The 19,845-nt window shown below is 38.9% G+C and overlaps 3 protein-coding genes across 3 annotated transcripts in view; 1 reads left to right on the forward strand and 2 right to left on the reverse strand.

Annotated features, from left to right (window-relative positions):
- Positions 1–2,228, reverse strand: part of ppp3ccb (protein phosphatase 3, catalytic subunit, gamma isozyme, b) — a 50,824-nt gene extending 48,596 nt beyond the window's left edge. Inside the window, 1 exon segment of the mRNA XM_022219948.2 lies at positions 1,650–2,228. The gene's annotated coding sequence lies outside the window, so the exon portion shown is untranslated.
- Positions 2,202–6,881, forward strand: LOC110969789 (myosin light chain 5). Its single transcript, XM_051938970.1, is given in 9 exon segments — positions 2,202–2,290; positions 3,906–4,050; positions 4,218–4,292; positions 4,294–4,326; positions 4,978–5,058; positions 5,142–5,241; positions 6,127–6,205; positions 6,274–6,322; positions 6,668–6,881. Coding segments are annotated over 9 exon segments (747 nt in total). The 3' UTR covers positions 6,764–6,881.
- Positions 6,882–6,888: 7 nt separating this feature from the next.
- hpse (heparanase) lies at positions 6,889–19,158 on the reverse strand. Its single transcript, XM_051938517.1, has 12 exons — positions 18,912–19,158; positions 17,933–18,063; positions 17,267–17,392; positions 15,428–15,601; positions 14,458–14,629; positions 14,287–14,334; positions 12,198–12,291; positions 12,010–12,116; positions 10,808–10,922; positions 10,603–10,727; positions 10,000–10,131; positions 6,889–8,912 (listed from the first exon to the last, which is right to left on the reverse strand). The coding sequence occupies exons 1-12, from the start codon at positions 19,148–19,150 to the stop codon at positions 8,753–8,755; spliced, it is 1,623 nt and encodes a 540-aa protein (XP_051794477.1). The 5' UTR covers positions 19,151–19,158; the 3' UTR covers positions 6,889–8,752.
- Positions 19,159–19,845: the final 687 nt, after the last annotated feature.

A 19,845-nucleotide genomic window follows, 5' to 3' on the forward strand; every position in this document is an offset into this window, starting at 1 on the left:
TAATATTTTTGCTGTTATTTTACTAGATATTGTCAGAAAAATAACAGAAAAATAGTAATATTTTCTAAAAACTCTGTCGGCTTAATAGTGTAACGGTGAGCTGCCAGTCGCTGGATTAGTTCTCTTCTGATGTTTAACAGCAGCAGAATGCTCTAATTATGAATATTATCTACTGTTCTGCGTTAGATTAAATCTGTGGAGCCGTTTAAAGGCTCAGCCACACAAATTGGGATTAAAGGAAACCTAAAAAACATGTTTTCACATGATTCCATCTGGAAATAACTCCTTAAATCTGAAGAAATTGTCGGTTAGAGCCGAACAGAGAACAACAGAATCACATTTCAGATCCAGCAAAGTGGACATGGAGCAAAACATGAAGAGTTCTGGGTTTTTTAAGATCCAACATGAGAAATAATAAACTTCCTGATGAAGATTTTCACATCAGATGATCTAACTGTGCAGTTAATTCTGACATTCAGGAATATTCTGCTTCTAAACCGTTTGAAATCAGATTAATGGAGTTTATTTATTGCATTCATCTGTAAATGTGAATTATTATCCATATTTACAGATATTTCCTCCTGAAAGAGCTTTGTCTCCAATCTGCCCTTCAGCTTCTCTTACAAACGTTTTATACCCAAACAGAATCCGAAGGTTTTTTATCATTCAGTCTGATTTATCCCTCAAACATGAGGAAATAGAGTTTTATCCAGCTGTTAACGACATCTTTCTGCTCTGTCACAGCGGATGAACAGAGAAACCATCGACTCCGATGAATCAGGGACAAAAATCTGAATTTCTGAGGCTGGATTTGATGTTTCTGTTTTCATAAATGAATACAAACGACAACATTTTAGAAGCTTTTCACAAAACTAACAATATAAAACTGTCAGTAAACAGCTGGAGAGGTTTAATGCTGATATCTGCTGGTTAGAATAATGTTCCCATTTAAATACACTCATTTATTTTACATTTTTCCTTCTCTCATACATAATCTGACAAACTGTCCTGTTTTATTCTACAATTGCAGGTTTTTCTTCATTTATTAGCCTCATTTATACACATTTAATCCCTAAAACAAACAGAAAGTTGCTGTTTTTTATGGCTGCTGACAGAGTTTAGTGATAAATGGAGCAATAAGAATCTTTACTGTGTTCCTGAAGGAAAATAAAATTAATAAGAGCTTTAAAAGAAATTATTCCTAATTAGCAGATTTTAAGTTAAACTGTCATAAAACTGTTAATGAATACAATGGTGTAGAGGAGGGTGAGGTCTAACGGTGGTAATAACTAACTACAGGACTCTATTACTCTGTTTAGTAACTTTACTCTAGTATTCCATCTCCGCTCTCCGCGGGTTGAGCAGTACTTTGTGTCCGGAGCAGCAGCCCTCTGTCCGGGCGTCGCGCTGCTCCATAGCCGTTAGTCTCAGCGGACCTCCGGCTGTCCGGACAGCTGAGCTAAGGGCCAACTGATTAGCTTATTGATTATTAGCTGATTGATTATCTTCTGATTGATCCCCGCTCAGCCACAGACAGCCGGACTAAACGACCTGTTAGCGGGGCTCGACACCCAGCCGCTCCGCTACAGCCGTTAGCCGCCGTCAGGACTTCCTGAGCGGGCAGCTCGGAAGACGGAGCCGCTACGTACCTTTGACGGGTCGTTCCACGGTGGAGAGTTTGTTCTGCTCTTTGGCCGACATCCTCCGTCCGTCCGTCTGGCTGCGGGCCGCGAAACGAGCTAAAATCCGAACTAAACCGCCACTAATTCCGGACCCGCTAGCTAGCTAGCTGCTAGCCGCGCTAGCAGTGGAGCGTCTCGGAGCGGCAGCGCTTCAGTCCGCGGACGGAGCGACCGAGCCGGGCCGGGCTGGGAGCAGCCTGCCGGGGGAGGAGCAGGGAGGGAGGGGGTCTTCACCGAGGATCCGGGCTGTTCCTCCCCGCTCCGCTCCGCGGTGCCCTGAAGCCGAGCCGCCGTCACCGAGGGTCGGAGGTCCAGGAAGCGGCCCGGGCAGCGCCGATGTGAGGCTTCAGCAGCAACAGCGAGCAGCGCCGCAGATCATATCCGACTTTATCCCCTTATTCTCGGACGCCCTGCATCGGTTACAGGCCGCTGCGCTCCGCTTTCCTCTGTCGTGATCCGATGAGTCTCCAGACCGCTGTCGGATTACAATAATCCGCCGCAAGCGGATTTCCTACAAACATGGCTCAGCGCAGGGGGCTGCTGGGTAACGTAGTCCTGGATAGGAGGGGAGGAGGGGGCGGAGCCTGGGAGACACGATGGACACACGAGTACACAATATACACACAATATACACAATATATACACAATATATACATACTATGTACATACAATATACACAATATATACACAATATATACACACTATATACACAAGTATACACAATATAGACACTATGTACACACTAGTACACGCCCCATCCTCTGTTAAAAACTGTATTTGTGTGTTTTTAACTTTCAGGAAGTTAAAGTTTGAATCTCTAAACGAGGCTTCTTGTTTCTATAAATCTTAATCAGAATAAATGTCCAGAACAGATTAAAATAATAAAAATTAAAATCACAGAAACAGAACCGACCCAGAGCCAGTCTGGACCTGAAACCTACTGATATCTGTGTACTTTATATTTACTATAATACAGAGTTGTACTGCCTTGTATTCAAAGGACGGGTACTGGAATCCTGTTCTGTAAATAGCAGTAAGTGTTTTCTATGATCAGCTTTGTAGAGAGGAAAATAAAGAAACATGTGACAGCACAACAACAACAACAACAATAATAATAATCATAATAGTATAATGAACCTCAGAGGGAGACTTTAGTTGGATTCTTCTGATGATGAACTTGTTTGGTTCTGAGTTTAAACTTTTTTCTGATTCAGAATAAATCTGCAGCAGATCCTGAAAGCACATGGAGGCAGTCTGCAGCGCCACCATGTGGACCCACACTGAACTACAATTCATAAACTTTATCCATGTTCCTCTGGAGAAACTTCACAGAAACATCAGATCTGTTTCATCCTCAGTGTCTGATGAAGATCTGAACATCTGGACTCAACACTTCCATCAGTTTTCTTCATTATGTGGCCATTTTCTGTCCATTTCCAGTAATTTAATCTCTGCTTCTGGTCATTTAATGTCTTATAAAGAGATTTTTTGTCTTTTCGGTCTTTGTAAAGTCGTTCATCTTCATTCAGTCACTTCTGGACTCAGTTTAATAAAGATTTAAGTCATTTAATTAAAGAAAAAACACAAAAAATAAAAGTCTGAATTCTCAGGTGGGACAGTTTGAAGTAAAACAAAACAAGATTCAACATTTCACAGATGATTCATTAATTCTTGCAAAATATCTAATATAATATAATATAATATAATAATATAATAATTAGAATAAAACCATCATTGACAATCATAGAATTGGTTCACATATTTTCTGGTTTTGGTTCCAGATTCTGTGGTTTGATCTTTGTGGTTGTTTGTGTCTCTTTGTGGTTTTTGTCTTGTTAGTAGAATATTCTTACTGATGGTGTGGTTCTAAATGAAGCATGTCATTTTTCTATCTGCTGTGTGAATAAACAGAATAAAGTTCTACTGAGGTTCAGTTTAAAAAGTGATTTCAGTGAAACATTAAACTAACAATAAACCATTAAACCAATGCTAAACCATTTAACCAACATTTCACCAACATTAAACCATTTAAGCAACGTTAAACCAACGTTAAACCACTAAACCAACAGTAAACCAGCGTTAACCCAACATGTGACCTGGAGGTGAACTCTGACTCCAGCCTCATCTGTCTGGCATTAAACTGAAATAGAAACTCTGATCTGATCCCAGCAGCAGTTGTTCCTCCAGAGAACCACACTTTAACCACCATGTTGTCCATGTAAGGGGAACTGGAGGCTCCTACTCAGGCCCCTGGAGGCCCCTGGAGAACCCTGGAGACCCCTCCTGGTTCATCATCATCAGACAGCTGCTGTATTTAAAGAGTCAGACCAAACCTGCAGAGCTTCAGGAGGAACCAGAAGCTCAGATGGTAGGTTCTATAAGTTTTAGAAGTTTGTGTCTCTTTCAGGTTGATTTTATTCTTTTCTTGGCTTATTTGAGATCTTTTCATATTTATTTCATGTTTTATTAACTGACGTTAGTTTCTGATAAAACATGAACCCGATGATAAAATAACTGGAGAGTTTTTGTCTTCAGGCGAGCAGGAAGACCAAGAAGAAGGAGGGAGGAGCTAAACGAGCTCAGAGAGCTTCATCCAACGTCTTCTCCATGGTTTGAGCAAACGCAGATCCAAGAATTCAAAGAGGTAAAAAAAAACTGAATCTGAAAACTAAATCTGGAGATTTATCCAAGAAAAATGGACCAGAACCTCCTCAGAACATCTGGTTCTTCATCTCCAGTAACTTCATCAATGATCAGAGTTCTACCTTCATACTGGGAAAATTTCCAGAGTTCCAGGTCCTTGAAGTCCAGAGAGGAGAACGTCTCCTGGAGAAAGTTCTAGAGTAGACCTACCGACAGCTGGACAGGTGTCAGTAGGTCTGCTCTAGAACTTTCTCCAGTTGTCAGTAGGTCTACTCTAGAACTTTCTCCAGTTGTCGGTAGGTCTGCTCTAGAACTTTCTCCAGTTGTCGGTAGGTCTACTCTAGAACTTTCTCCAGTTGTCGGTAGGTCTACTCTAGAACTTTCTCCAGTTGTCGGTAGGTCTACTCTAGAACTTTCTCCAGTTGTCGGTAGGTCTGCTCTAGAACTTTCTCCAGTTGTCGGTAGGTCTACTCTAGAACTTTCTCCAGTTGTCGGTAGGTCTGCTCTAGAACTTTCTCCAGTTGTCGGTAGGTCTGCTCTAGAACTTTCTCCAGGAGACAGGGACTTCAAGGACAAGATGTTCTGAGGAGGTTCTGGAGGAGGTTCTTCAGGTTTAGTTGGTTCCATATTAACCGCCTGGTTGTTTCTTCAGGCCTTCACTCTGATCGATCAGAACCGTGATGGATTCATTGACCAGGAGGACCTGAAGGACACGTACGCCCTCTCTGGGTCTGTAGATGAACCTGGTCTGAGAGCAGCTGGACCTTCTGACCTCCATGTTCTGCTCTAAAGTCCTGTTCTGTTGGTTCAGGGAAGCTGAACGTGAAGGACAGAGAGCTGGAGGAGATGCTGAAGGAAGCCAGTGGACCCATCAACTTCACCATGTTCCTCAACCTGTTTGGAGAGAAGCTTCACGGTGAGGATTTAGATGAACGGTGTAGAACTTCAGAGAGCTTCAGCAGAGGTTCAGAACGTCAACCTGCTGAACGTGTTCTAAATGTTTACGGTAAAAACATCAGATCTTCAGGTCTCTGCTTCTCATCTCCAGAGATCTATAGACATGTTTTCTGTCACGTTTTGTTGTTTGTGTCTAGTTTTTGGCCATTTTGAGTTGATTTTTTTTGTTTTGTGTCTCGCTTTCATCGTTTGTGTTTCATTTCTGTCATTTGAAATCAATTTTTTGTCATTCTGTGTCTTGTTTTGTAATTTTACGTTTCTCTGAAATGTTTGTGTGTGATTTTTGTCACTTTATGTCTTCTTGTTGTTTTGTGTCTCATTTCTGTCCACTTGTGTCATATTTTTGTCATGTGGGGTCTAGGTTTTGTGGTTTTGTGCCTCTGTGCTTTGTTTATGTTGCTTTGTAAACTTTTATATTTCTTGTTTTGTGTCACATTTGTGTCCATTAGTGTCTTGTTTTTGTTGTTTGGGGTTTAGTTTTGTCATTTTGTGCTTCATTTATGTTGCCTTGTGTCTTGTTTTGTCATAATTTATGTCATTGTGTATATGTATGCTGTTTCATCTTGTCTTTGTCATTCTCGGTTTAGTTTTGTGGTTTGTATCTCATGTATCTCATTTTGTGTTTTGTTTCTGTAGTTTTGTCTCATTTTGTTGTTTTGTGTCGCTTCCATACTTGGACTGTCAGAAAGTTAAAACCTCCCTGATTCTGTTTTATTGTTTTCTGTCTGATATATGAATCTTTCTAACAAACCCTTTAACTCCACCGGCTGGTTTTTCTGTCCAGAGTTTAAGGAGTCAGAGCGACGGACGTTTAAAACCTGCTCTGCTGTTTTCTTCTCTGCAGGAACCGACCCAGAGGAAACCATCCTGAACGCCTTCAAGATGTTCGACCCTGAAGCTAAAGGCTCCATCCACAAAGACGAGTGAGTCTTTAACAAAACAGAACGTCTTTATTGCAGCTGTTATTAAATATTAAAGCTGCTGTTTTCAGGTTACAGAATCTACTGATGACTCAAGCCGACAAGTTCACAGCCGAGGAGGTAAAAACGAGTTCACTTTAAAACCCGCTTCAGCTAACTCAGCTCTGGTTCCAGTTTAACTGCTAGAAGTTAAAAAAAAAAGTCCAAAACAGAGAATAAAATCAGTTTAATGAGATTATTTCTAATTCAGATCAGCTGTTTGGAGGATTTATTAGAGTCAAAGAGTTTTTCCTGAATCTGACTCAGTGTTTGAGCTTTGTTCTCATTTTGCAGTTTAATGTCTCATTTGTGTAGTTTTGTGTTGTGCTGTTGTCTTTTTCTGTTGTGTTTGTTGCTTTGTGTTTTATTGATGTTGTTTCTCCCGTCCAGTTCTTTTCCTCGTTAATTCACTTTGTCCGGCTGCAGGTGAAGCAGATGTTTGCGTCGTCCAACATCGACGCTGCAGGAAACCTGGACTATAAATCTCTGTGCTACATCATCACACATGGAGAGGAGGAGTAGGGTTTACTGCAGGCAGTGTGCTGCAGTTTATTTAGAGGGAAATAAAGAACTCCTCTGCTCTGTCTGCTTTTATTACAGCTGTCGGCCTGGAAATGCAATAAAAAAAAATACAAATCACTGCAGGATTTGTGTGTAAAACATTTATTATTTAGGAGGATTTCTGTCAAAACATTTCAAATATTTCTTCATTTTCAGGGAAACTTTTATTCTTTAACAAAGTTCTGGTGTCAAAAAGGAAAATCTGTTTTCTGATGTTCTGAGCTCAAAGCAACCAAATTAAACTGAGAGTAATGAACCTTTAAAACTAGAAATACTTGGAAAATGTAGTGTTTGGGTGTAATAAACCTTTAAAATTGCAAACACATGAACACAAAATTGTATTTTTTGAGTAAACTAAACCTTTAAAATTACAAATATGTGGACAGGAAGCAGTATTTGTGTTTAATAACCCTCATAACTATAAGTACCTGATAGAAATGAGTATTTTGGGTAGAATAATCCTTAAAACTAGAAATACTTGGAAGACGTAGCATTTGGGTGAAAAAACTTTTATAACTTCAAATACATGGACTTAAAGGAGTATTTTGGGTGGAATGAACCCTTGAAACTGTACATACTTGGACAGGAAGTAGTATTTCAGCTGGAATAAACCTTTAAAACCGTAAGTAGTTGGACATTAAACTAGTATTTTGGTCAGACTAAACCTATAAAACTGTAAACTGTAGACGTTCATCTTCTCCAGCAGGCGGCGCTGTTGTAGAACTTAAAGATCCTGAAGCTGCTGCAGAACCAGAACACTGGTTTGTTGTCATGGTAACAGAACTTCTGTCCATCAGTCTGATCGTTTTAAACCAGAACCAGAACCAGAACATCCGTTGAATTCTGACGATATGAAAACATTAAACAGACATCTGGAAACCTTCAGGCAGCAGCAAGAAGTTCAAAAACTGATCCAGAAACTCTTCAGAACCGGAACTAGCACCAGGACCAGAATCTGAACCAGGACCAGAACCACTCGGTCGGGTCTGAAGTCTGAAGTGTTCCAGGTTTAGGTTTAACTTTATTTCTAGTTTTGCTGCACAGACGACTGTAGAACCAGAATTTATCTCAAATATTCCAGATTTTGGACTTCAGTTTATTTAGTCCTCGTGTTGCTGAACAGATATTTATAGAACCAGACTGCATTTAAAATATTCCAGATTTTAGACTGTAATTTACTCAGTTCTCATGGGTCTGTACAGATATTTACAGCATAAAATTTAATTCTAAATAGTTTGAAATATGCAATTTAAGACTTGATTTTATTTCATCCTAGTGTCGCAGACTTCTATAGAACCAGACTGCATTCAATATATTTCAGATTTTAGAATTGGTTTTATTCAGCTAGTGTCGCTACAGACTTCAAAAGACCAGAATCATTAAAAATATTCCAGATTTTAGATGTTATTTTATTCCATTTTCATGTGGTTGCACAAACTTCTAAAGTACCAGACTTCATTCAAAATATCCTCAATTTTAGACTTGATTTTATTTAGTTCTTGCAGGATTGCACAGACGCTTATAGAACCAGACTTCATTCAGAATATTCTTAATTTTAGGTTTGATTTTATTTAATTATTGTGAGTCTGCACAGGCCTCTATGGAGCCAGAATGTATTTAAAACACTCCAGATTTCAGACTTTACTTTGTGTTTCTGTACTTATCTCCAGAGCACCAGACTCCATTTAAAACATCCTTAATTCTAAGTTGTTTCTAACATATTTTAAGCTTAAATCGACCTGAGTGTTGTTGAATCCAGAACGTTTCCTGGAAATAAAACATACATGAACCTGAGGACCAACCAGCAGCTCGTCTCCACCTGCAGGATGTCAGAGACACGTCAGAGACACGTCGGGGACACGTCAGAGACACGTCAGAGACACGTCGGGGACACGTCAGAGACACGTCAGAGACACGTCAGAGACACGTCGGGGACACGTCAGAGACACGTCAGAGACACGCCGCCGCCTGGACGTCCAGAAAGACGAAGAAGTTCAGAGAGAATCCTGGAAGCTGCAGGTGATCAGAGGGAGGAAGACGAGTTCCTCTGAGGTCTGGGAGGGTTTCATCATCCAACATCTGGAGGAGACGACCGTTGAGCTTCACAGACCTGGAGATAAACAGAAAGACAGACACTAGTAGAGGAGCACAGATAGACATTAGAGCACAGATAAACAGTCAGACATTAACAGAGGAGCAAAGATAAACAGTCAGACAGCAGTAGAAGAACACAGATCCACGGCACTATCAGCAGATCTGTTGATTATTATCTGTTGGTTAAATGTCTGAAAAATGCCCAAAACATGGAACACTCCTTGGTGCAAATGTGATGCTCAAAATGTAAAAAAAATACTGAAAAAAATAAACTCATCTATAAATATTCACAAAATGTGTCATTAAATGTTTAAAAAATCTTAACGTAATAATAATAAAGTTAGCAAAATAAATTCTTTCCGAGATTTTAACAAACCAGAAGAAGACGTGAATTGAAGTCGGTTTAATTTCACTTCTGGACGTTAATTTATCAGATGAAATAAATTATGGAGTTTAAGCTGCAGATTATTTAAAGAGAAATAATCTTTATTCATAAAATTATAATTTCAGACAAACACAACGAGCCTCAGAGTGTCCTGGTCAACAGATTAATGGATTATTTTAATCTGTTCTGCTTCAAATAAAGTTTAGTTTGAGTTACATTTAGGGATCCTTTCACAATAAAAGCTGCTTGTGATTCTGGTCACAGAGAATTTAATAAACTCTTCCTGCTGATCTGAGGTTCTGAGGAGAACCAGGAGCTGATCTGATCTGAGGTTCTGAGGAGAACCAGGAGCTGATCTGAGGTTCTGAGGAGAACCAGGAGCTGATCTGAGGTTCTGAGGAGAACCAGGAGCTGCTCTGAGGTTCTGAGGAGGACCAGGAGCTGATCTGAGGTTCTGAGGAGAACCAGGAGCTGCTCTGAGGTTCTGAGGAGAACCAGGAGCTGATCTGAGGTTCTGAGGAGAACCAGGAGCTGCTCTGAGGTTCTGAGGAGGACCAGGAGCTGATCTGAGGTTCTGAGGAGAACCAGGAGCTGATCTGAGGTTCTGAGGAGAACCAGGAGCTGATCTGAGGTTCTGAGGAGAACCAGGAGCTGATCTGAGGTTCTGAGGAGAACCAGTAGCTGCTCTGAGGTTCTGAGGAGGACCAGGATTCATCACCTGGAGTTGAGCTGGTCGGACTGCAGGATGAAAGCGTCCAGAGAGGAGCTGCTGAGGAGCGACGGGACGGAAATCCTGAATGAGTTCTGGTTCAGGTTCATGGAGATCAGAGTGACGGATCCACGGCTGTAGCTGCACACAGGAAGTACAACCACAGTATTTATTTAAACTTTTAAACTTTATTTAAACTTATTGAGTCATTTTTGAGTCTCAATGTGGTAATTCTGCTTTTACTGTGGTGATGTCAACTCGTATTAAATTTATGTTTCTGTTGTGATGCTTCATATTTTTATAGTAATTTCACCTCACTTTGTCATGACTTTGTGTTTTTCTGGGAATTTATTAGCTTTTGTGGTAATTTTGTGTGTTTTTGTGATAATTATTGTTTATTACTTGATGGATGGATGGATGGATGGATGGATGGATGGATGGATGAAGGATGGATGGATGATGGATGGATGGATGATGGATGGATGGATGGATAGATGGATGGATGGATGGATGATGAATGGATGGATGAAATGACTAGTGTTTTCATGGTTCTAGAGGGTTGATAGTTCTGCTGGTTCTGTGGTTCTGGATGGGTTCTGCTGGGGTTCTTACCTCTTCTCGTTGCTGCAGTGCAGATACGTTCTCACTCTTTTGCTCTGAGCAGAACTAGAACGCTTCCGGACCTTCAGAACCTCTGGACCGACCAGCCTCTTGTAGAGCAGCGACAGCCAGTAGTCCTGGAAGAACAGAAGGTTCTGGTCAGGGTTCTGCTCAGGGTTCTGCTCAGTCAGACGCTCTCCTGGAGGTCAACTCTTACAGGTAGAGGGTCCAGGTTCTCGTCCAGCAGGTGGTAGCTCCCAGAACCCACCAGAACCTGCCTCATCACCACATCCAGACCCAGAGTGGCTCCCAGACCCAGTTTATCCAACCACCTGCAGCAGGAGAACATCTGCTAGGTTCTAGAGAGAATGTCCACCAGGTTATTTAGACTAAACACAGAACATCTGTCAGGTTCTGGAGGTCCACCAGGTCAGACAGTTATTTAAACTGAAAACATTAAAATCAGTCAATCTGGTTTTCTGTGGTTCTTTTATAAGTAAAACTTCCAGATGTCACAAACATGTTTAATAAAAATAGGTTAAACATTTATGTGGTGACGCCTGGAGTCTCTATGAAATGGATGTTTTGCATCTTTTTGCAGCAATTTCATGGTTTTTTTTGCAGTTTTGTGTCTTTTTGTGGTGATTTTCCAGCCCTTTTAGTTATTTTAGTGTCAGTTTTGATCAGAATTCAGATGTTCCTCCTCCTAAATGTCCTGGTTCCGTCTGCTGGACTGATGAAGTTCTGAGGCTCAGAAATGATGGGAAAAGTCCATTAAAAAGTGATAAATCTGGACCCACCTCTATGGATTTCAAGGACCTGGAATGTTCTCAGTGAGACTAAACTTAAAGACTGGAAGCAGGAAAGGAGAACATCCCCTGGAGAAAGTTCTAGAGTAGACCTACCGACAACTGGAGTAAGTTCTAGAGCAGACCTAGACCTACTCTAGAACTTTCTCCAGTTGTCGGTAGGTCTACTCTAGAACTTTCTCCAGGAGACGTTCTCCTCTCTGGACTTCAAGGACCTGGAACTCTGGAAATATTCCCAGTATGAAGGTAGAACTTTGATCATTGATAAAGTTACTGGAGATGAAGAACCAGACGGTCTGAGGAGGTCAGGAAGGAACTTTAGTCCTATTTAGTGGATCGTTTTGTGCTGAATTTGAGTTTTTGTTGAATTTCACCTGTATTATAATAGTTTTGGTCCTTTTCATGGTAAATTTGGTTGTTTTTGTGATGATTTTCCATGTTTTTTTCTGGCATATTTGAACCTTTCAGGATAATTTTGGCCCAGTTTGGGTTGATTTTGTGTCTTTTTTTGGTAATTGTGGCCATTGTAAAGTTACTGGAGATGAAGAATCAGGAGGTTCCAACAGATTTAAATACTGAAGTATCTCAGTGTCATTTCATTCTGACTCACATGAATCCGGCTACGAAGGTGTCCGACAGCCCTACAGCTCCTCCTCCGTACGCTGAACTCGTCTCTCCGAGCCAAACCGGCTTCGTCGGAGATAAAAGCTTCACTTTCTGGAGCAGAGAAACAAACAGGAGGCTGCTGAGAAACCTGAACTCATTACATAAAATCCTGAAGGTCCAGCGTGGTGTTACCTCCATCACTTCGTTGGTCTTTAAGGTTAGAGTGTCCAGAACCTCCGGATCCAGGAAGTCCTCCAGAGACGTGGCTCTGCCATTCACATAGTAACTAAAAACAGGGTCAGGGTTCATGAGTTCATCTAGAAAAGTTCACATAGTAACTAAAAACAGGGTCAGGGTTCATGAGTTCATCTAGAAAAGTTCACATAGTAACTAAAAACAGGGTCAGGGTTCATGAGTTTATCTAGAAATGTTCACATAACTAAAAACAGGGTCAGGGTTCATGAGTTTATCTAGAAATGTTCACATAATAACTAAAAACAGGGTCAGGGTTCATAAGTTTATCTAGAAAAGTTCACAGCGATGCTTTAATAAAAGATAAAGTCTCTAGTAGAAACTGAACCAGGTGTTCCTCAGGGCTCTGCTGTTGATCCTCCTGACTTTACATACATTTACTTAATAAACCAACAGCTGATACTTTATTTGCAGATGATCTAAGTATTTATATGGATAAATTAAGAAGTAATTTAACTGACATCTTGGGTTCTAAACTAAATCACATGTCAAAGATAAAGAATATACTGAAAATATGGACCAGCGTTGCAGCTGACGGGGAATAATTTGGCTTTAAAAAGAATCAAACAATGAGTCACTTCTTAAAATAATTCTTTCATAAACTCATCTTTTCAGGTTTTTAACGTCATTTGTTGGTGCGGAAAGTAAAAATGAAACCAGTTTGAAACTGAAAAACTAAATGATTTTGTGAACATCAGACTTCCTCTGTTTTCTAAACAAATATTATCAAATAAAATCACAGGAATACGTATTAATTCACATGTTAACTGTAAAAAAAACGACAAGATAAAACTCTAAATAATGTCCACATTTAAAATCTGTAGTTTTACAAAAAATGTTATTTTATAACATGTGATTGTAAATTAAATCATTTTTATGGTATCAAATTCAGAAAAAATTGAATATTTACTGTTATTTGAAAGAAAAATAATGTAAATAAATAATTAAAAAATGGTAAATACGTTCTATTAAAACTGTTTTAGATGTTTTCCTTGTTTTGTTAAATTACAGATAATAAGAAATGAAAATCACAGAAAAATTTAAATTTAGAGTTTAAGGGTAAGAAAAATTAAAATAGAAAAGAATTCAAATTAAAATAAATACAAAAAACAGGCTAAAATTTGTAAAAAATAAAATAAAATAAAATAAAAAGTCCACATTAAAAATCTGTATTTTCACAAAAAACATTTATTTTAAAATGTGTGACTGTATACTGCTGTTATTTTTATTGTATTTAAATCGGCAAAAATATTGAATTATTTTAATTATTTCAAAGAAAAACTACGCATATTAAGGATTTAAAAATGGTAAAGGATTTTTTTTGTAAACGGTTGTTTTACAGTAAGTAAGTTTAAGTTTTAATTTATCAGTAAAATAAAAAAACTGGTAAAAAAAAAATAAAGTTCACATCAAGAATCTGCATTTTAATAAATGTGAGCATAAAGTTACACTTTTACTGGATTTAAATCAGTTTATAATCTGATTGTTTAGCAGATATTTTCACCGTTTTTCTGTTTTGAACACAACAGTATTTGATTATTTTTAATATTTTTGCAATCAGATTTTTACAGTTTTTTAAAAAATCATTGTTTTTACACTTCAGGTTTTAAATAGTTTAAAATGTCTCCCTAAAAATATTTTTAAAAATCTAATAAAATGTTTAGATTTTTTTCTCTCATAGCATCAGATAAAAAAAATAATTGAAAATAACAAAAAAATATAAAATGATTGAAAAGATAAAATATAAGATGGCATATAGAATATCATTTAATCACTTTAGAATCTGGTTTAACAATATAATATTTTTTCCATTCTTTCTCAGATTTTTAATTGTTTTTCCAGTGCAGAGTTTCTGAAAATTTGTAAACGAATCCTCAATTTCTAAGAAAATAAATGTTCATAAAATCCTCTTTTAGTTCATTTATGGTTGTGATTTGAACAGAAACTTTTCTCCTGTATGTCTGTGTGAATATTCTGTCATGTATGAAGCGTGTGGATTTGAACACGTGATGCGTGTTAATGAACTCACTGGTGCCAGGTGACGGCGTCCACGGCTTCGGCTCCGGTCTGCAGGAAGCTTCAGGAGGAAATAATCAGAAACATCAGGTCTCCATTAGCGCCGTTAGCTTAGCATCATGAGACTCTAAGTGAGTTATGGAACATCAGCTGATCCTCATCAGAAGCTCTAAGCAGCTCTCACCCCTCCAGGATGTCGGTCCGGTGGTCCCTCGGCTGGCCCACGTCGGGTCCAAACAGCCCGGCGTCCCGGTAGAACCCGGACCGGGACATCAGCTCCCTCAGATGGAGGAAGTCCAGACCCAGCTGGTGTCCGTCCACTCGGATCCCGGCCTTCTTCTCAAAGCTGTTCGGCTCTGGAGACACAAAAACTCTGTTTCAGTCTGAGTCAGCAGAGCAGAGGAAGCAGACAGGAAGTAGAAACCAGAAACCAGAAACCACGACGTTCAGACTGAAGCTCCACTGAAACCAGAACCAGAAGATCCTCCATGACTTTCAGAAGCTCTGACGTCCGTGAAACACACAAAGTTCCTCAAACTCACTTTAGTTCCACATTCAGCAGCAAAACCAGAACAGAAAAACCTCTAAAGAACCTTTAAATCCTGAACAGGTCCAGCAATAAAACCTTAAAAGAACCTTTAAATCACAAAATAAAAACAGACCAAAAAAAAACAAGACAGAAAATGACCAAAAAAAGGAATCAAACTTTAGTCTCAGCTCTCTGGAACTGATCAAAACAACGTCTGGATATTAAGAAAAAAAAAGTTTTTACTCTTTTATTTGTAGACATTTTCTTTCTTTTTTTATAATTGATTCACATTTTAACTGAATTATTAAAATATGTATAAAGATAAATTATCCACATTTTATTCTTTCTGATCATTATCAGGTTATTTTATGTTTTCACACGTTTCTGAATATTTTACAGCTACTGACATTTAAAAACACTCCTGTGATGTTTTATTGATGAATCTGTTTCCTGTCGACAGATTCTTTATTAATAACATCTTTAATTATAATTATTATTAACAGACATAATTCTAAAGCTGCTCAAAGGTCAGAAACAGAAAACGCTGTTTCAGGAAACTCATTTTCTGTCCACACTGAGTTCTGCTTCTGTGTTTGTGGTTCTGTGTTTGTGGTTCTACTGGTACCGTTCCCGAGCTCCCAGTTCATCTGGTACCGTCTGGACCGACAGTACTCGATGAGGGTTTCTGCGTTGCTGCTGTTCCAGACGTTCTCAGAAGTTCTGAGCAAAGCGTTCAAACCGAAGATCAGATCGAAGCCGCAGCAGCTGCTGAAGGAGTTCAGGAGGTCCACCGTCACCTCTGGAAGGAGAAGCAGCTTCTGGAAGTAAACCTGGTAGGACACACCTGGAATACACCTGTGATCTCCCTGTGATCCACCTGTGATCTACCTGTGATCTACCTGTCATCGACCTGTGATTTACCTGTGATTTACCTGTGATCTGCCTGTGATCTGCCTGTGATCTGCCTGTGATCTGCCTGTGATTTAAATGTGATCTACCTGTAATCTACCTGTAATCTACCTGTAATCTACCTGTAATCTACCTGTGATTTACCTGTGATCTGCCTGTGATCTGCCTGTGATTTAAATGTGATCTACCTGTAATCTACCTGTGATTTACCTGTGATCTGCCTGTGATTGACCTGTGATTTAAATGTGATCTACCTGTGATCTACCTGTGATCTACCTGTAGTCTACCTGTGATCTACCTGTGATCTGCCTGTGATCTGCCTGTGATCTGCCTGTGATTTACCTGTGATCTACCTGTGATCTGCCTGTGATCTACCTGTGATCTAAATGTGATCTACCTGTGATCTGCCTGTGATCTACCTGTGATTTAAATGTGATCTACCTGTGATCTACCTGTAGTCTACCTGTGATCTGCCTGTGATCTACCTGTAATCTACCTGTGATCTACCTGTGATCTGCCTGTGATCTACCTGTGATCTAAATGTGATCTGCCTGTGATCTACCTGTGATCTACCTGTGATCTACCTGTAGTCTACCTGTGATCTGCCTGTGATCTACCTGTAGTCTACCTGTGATCTACCTGTGATCTGCCTGTAATCTACCTGTAATCTACCTGTGATCTACCTGTGATCTGCCTGTGATCTACCTGTGATCTAAATGTGATCTACCTGTGATCTACCTGTGATCTGCCTGTGATCTACCTGTGATCTAAATGTGATCTACCTGTAATCTACCTGTAGTCTACCTGTAGTCTACCTGTGATCTACCTGTGATCTGCCTGTGATCTACCTGTGATCTGCCTGTGATCTACCTGTGATCTAAATGTGATCTGCCTGTGATCTACCTGTGATCTGCCTGTGATCTACCTGTGATCTAAATGTGATCTACCTGTGATCTACCTGTGATCTGCCTGTGATCTACCTGTGATCTAAATGTGATCTACCTGTGATCTACCTGTGATCTGCCTGTGATCTACCTGTGATCTAAATGTGATCTACCTGTGATCTACCTGTGATCTGCCTGTGATCTACCTGTGATCTAAATGTGATCTACCTGTAATCTACCTGTAGTCTACCTGTAGTCTACCTGTGATCTACCTGTGATCTGCCTGTGATCTACCTGTGATCTACCTGTGATCTGCCTGTGATCTACCTGTGAGCTACCTGTGATCTGCCTGTGATCTACCTGTGATCTGCCTGTGATCTACCTGTGATCTACCTGTGATCTGCCTGTGATCTACCTGTGATCTAAATGTGATCTACCTGTAATCTACCTGTAGTCTACCTGTAGTCTACCTGTGATCTACCTGTGATCTGCCTGTGATCTACCTGTGATCTACCTGTGATCTGCCTGTGATCTACCTGTGATCTGCCTGTGATCTACCTGTGATCTACCTGTGATCTACCTGTGATCTACCTGTGATCTGCCTGTGATCTACCTGTGATCTGCCTGTGATCTACCTGTGATCTGCCTGTGATCCTCCACCTGTAACTCACCTGTGAAGCTGGTCTTCTTGAACTTCCTCTTCAGGTCTTCTTTGATCAGAATCTGCTGCTGCAGCGTCCAGTTCTTCTTCAGCTGATCTTCAACCCACCAGGGAAGCAGCTGCTGACAGGACTCACCTGGAGGACAGATATTAATATTAGTAACTAATAAATATTAATAATATACAGGACTCACCTGGAGGACGAATATTATTAATATTAACATTAATATTAATATGCTCACTTGTACCTTAAAAATAATCAAGTAGTTGACAGAATAATAAAATGCTACAAAATATATTTAAAAACATCATCAAAACAATCTGAAAAATATTTTAAAACGCCGAATTAAAGTCAGAAAATTATTTTTAAAAGTCCAAAAAATATGAATAATATTTTCCCATAAAAATATAATAATAATAATAATTTAAAAAATATTAGATTTTTTTAATGTCTGAAAAAAGAATACCACACCAGTAGAAACATGTCCCAAAAGTTTTAATAAAATTTCCACCAAAATTCACAAAAGAATCAATAAAAATCTGAAAATGTGGAAAAATTCAATAAAAACTAGAAAAAAGTCAGAAATTCCTGGATCAGTGTCAGTACTAGTACGACTACCTGGGTTCTCAGTATTACTCCTAGTATTACTAGTACTACTCCTAGTACTACTCCTACCTGTGTTCTTTGTGTTCTTCAGGTTCCGTTTCCTCCTGTGAGGTTTAAACTTCATAAAATCTTGTCTGGTTCCACCGAAGCGAAGAAACGAAGGACTGAGAGCTGAAGACAAAGTTCTGACCTTAGAGGAGCTGCAAGGAGAACAAGAAAGAAAAATGCACTTTAAAACAATATTAATAAACACATTTAATACATTACTGTTAATATTAATAAATATGTTAATACATTATTATTATTATTAATGTTAATAAACACATTTAATATGTTACTGTTAATATTAATAAATATGTTAATACATTAATAATAATAAAAACATTAAATAAATCTACAGATTAATAAACATTCAGAATAAAAAATCTGCACTCAGACACATAATTATAATAATAACAGTTATTGATATTATCATCATCATTATTATGATCAGATATATTTAATAATAACAATCATTATTATCATTATTATTGATAACAATAATGATGTGAAATCTTCTCCGTGTTTCTGCAGATAAATCATCTGGATCAGATTTTATTTTCTCAGATCTTTGATTTTTATTTTCATAGTTTTGTATTTTCATTTTGTAAATTAATTAAAAAATAAATAAGGAATGCAACTTTCAGCTCATATTTGTCACATTTTCAATCATCACCAAATCAAAATTCTGATTTTATTTTACTCACATTTCTAATTAATTAATCTGACTGTAGATTAACATCAGAAGTTAAACTTTAATCAGATCTTCTGTCTTTCAGTTTCAGTTCTTAATGAACCTTCGAACATTTTGAAGTTTTATTTCACAGTTTTGACTCCAAAGTTCAGTTTTCAGGTTCACATTTTAGTCTGAACTCAGACTCCGGTTCTAGATCATCATCGGGTCTCACATGGTTTAAATGTTGACTGAATGAGACTCTGGATGAGACTTTAATCCGACCAGAACCAGAACCCTGTCCAGGACCGGGTCCGGGTCCTGGTTCCGACCCACCTGAGCAGCGCCATGAAGCTCTCCTCTGCCGCCAGACTGGCATCGATGGTGACGGACAGGAAGCGAGGATCCACCCGGCGGAGCACCGCGGACAGATCCGGCTCCAGGACCAGGTCCGGGTCCGTGACCTGGTCCTGGACAAGGTTCTGGTCCGGCTCCAGCGCCCAGCCTCCATCCGGGCCGGTTCTGGTTCCGTGAGTCCGCAGAGAGATCAGAGAGAGAAGCAGCAGAAAGTTCATGTCGGCAGAGAGACAGGAAACGACCTGGAACCGCCCCGTCCCTCCCCGGTCCTGATCCGGGACCGCCCCGTCCCTCCCCGGTACATTGGACCCGATCCAGGACCGCCCAGTCCGGGACCAGACCAGACTACCAGACCAGGACCGAACCAGGACCCTCAAAGACCCGGATCCTCTAGAACCCTCCTAAGATTTTAGTTTCATTTTGTTCAGAAAATAAAAATAATCAAACTCAGTGACAGCAGGATGATCAGGAACAGGAAGGATCAATAAATAGAGTTATTATTATTATTAATAATAATACCACCACAGGAAAATAATAAAATATTATTGAATTATTACAAGAAAAATAAAATGTCACACAAAATATTGTTATAATGTCACAGAAATTATTAATAAAATGTTCTAGAATATATTAAATATCCTGGAAATTATGGTCAAAATATCTAAAAACATATTATTAAAATCTCTCTAAAATATTATAAAATAATTCTAGAATATAATATAAAAAATGTCCAAAATAATTATTCAAATGTCTTCAAAATATTGTTCATGTTCATCAACGATTTCAACAGAAATAAAATGTTCATAAAAATATTCCAACATGCATCTGAGAAATATATTAATAAAATATTTAAGCTAACATAATAAATGTCTCATAATTAGTCCAATAATAAAATGTTCCTAAAAAATCAATA

The sequence above is a fragment of the Acanthochromis polyacanthus genome, chromosome 18 (genome assembly GCF_021347895.1).
Source record: "Acanthochromis polyacanthus isolate Apoly-LR-REF ecotype Palm Island chromosome 18, KAUST_Apoly_ChrSc, whole genome shotgun sequence".
NCBI classification, from domain to species: Eukaryota; Metazoa; Chordata; class Actinopteri; family Pomacentridae; genus Acanthochromis; species Acanthochromis polyacanthus.

Bases quoted from the DNA above. Each gene is read 5' to 3' on its own strand.
- hpse (XM_051938517.1), bottom strand. From the start codon at position 19,150: ATGAACTTTCTGCTGCTTCTCTCTCTGATCTCTCTGCGGACTCACGGA. The intron at 10,728-10,807 runs GTAAGAGTTGAC...CTGTTCTTCCAG, and splicing joins AGAACCTGGACCCTCTACCT to GACTACTGGCTGTCGCTGCT. The intron at 10,132-10,602 runs GTAAGAACCCCA...TCCTGTGTGCAG, and splicing joins CACTGCAGCAACGAGAAGAG to CTACAGCCGTGGATCCGTCA.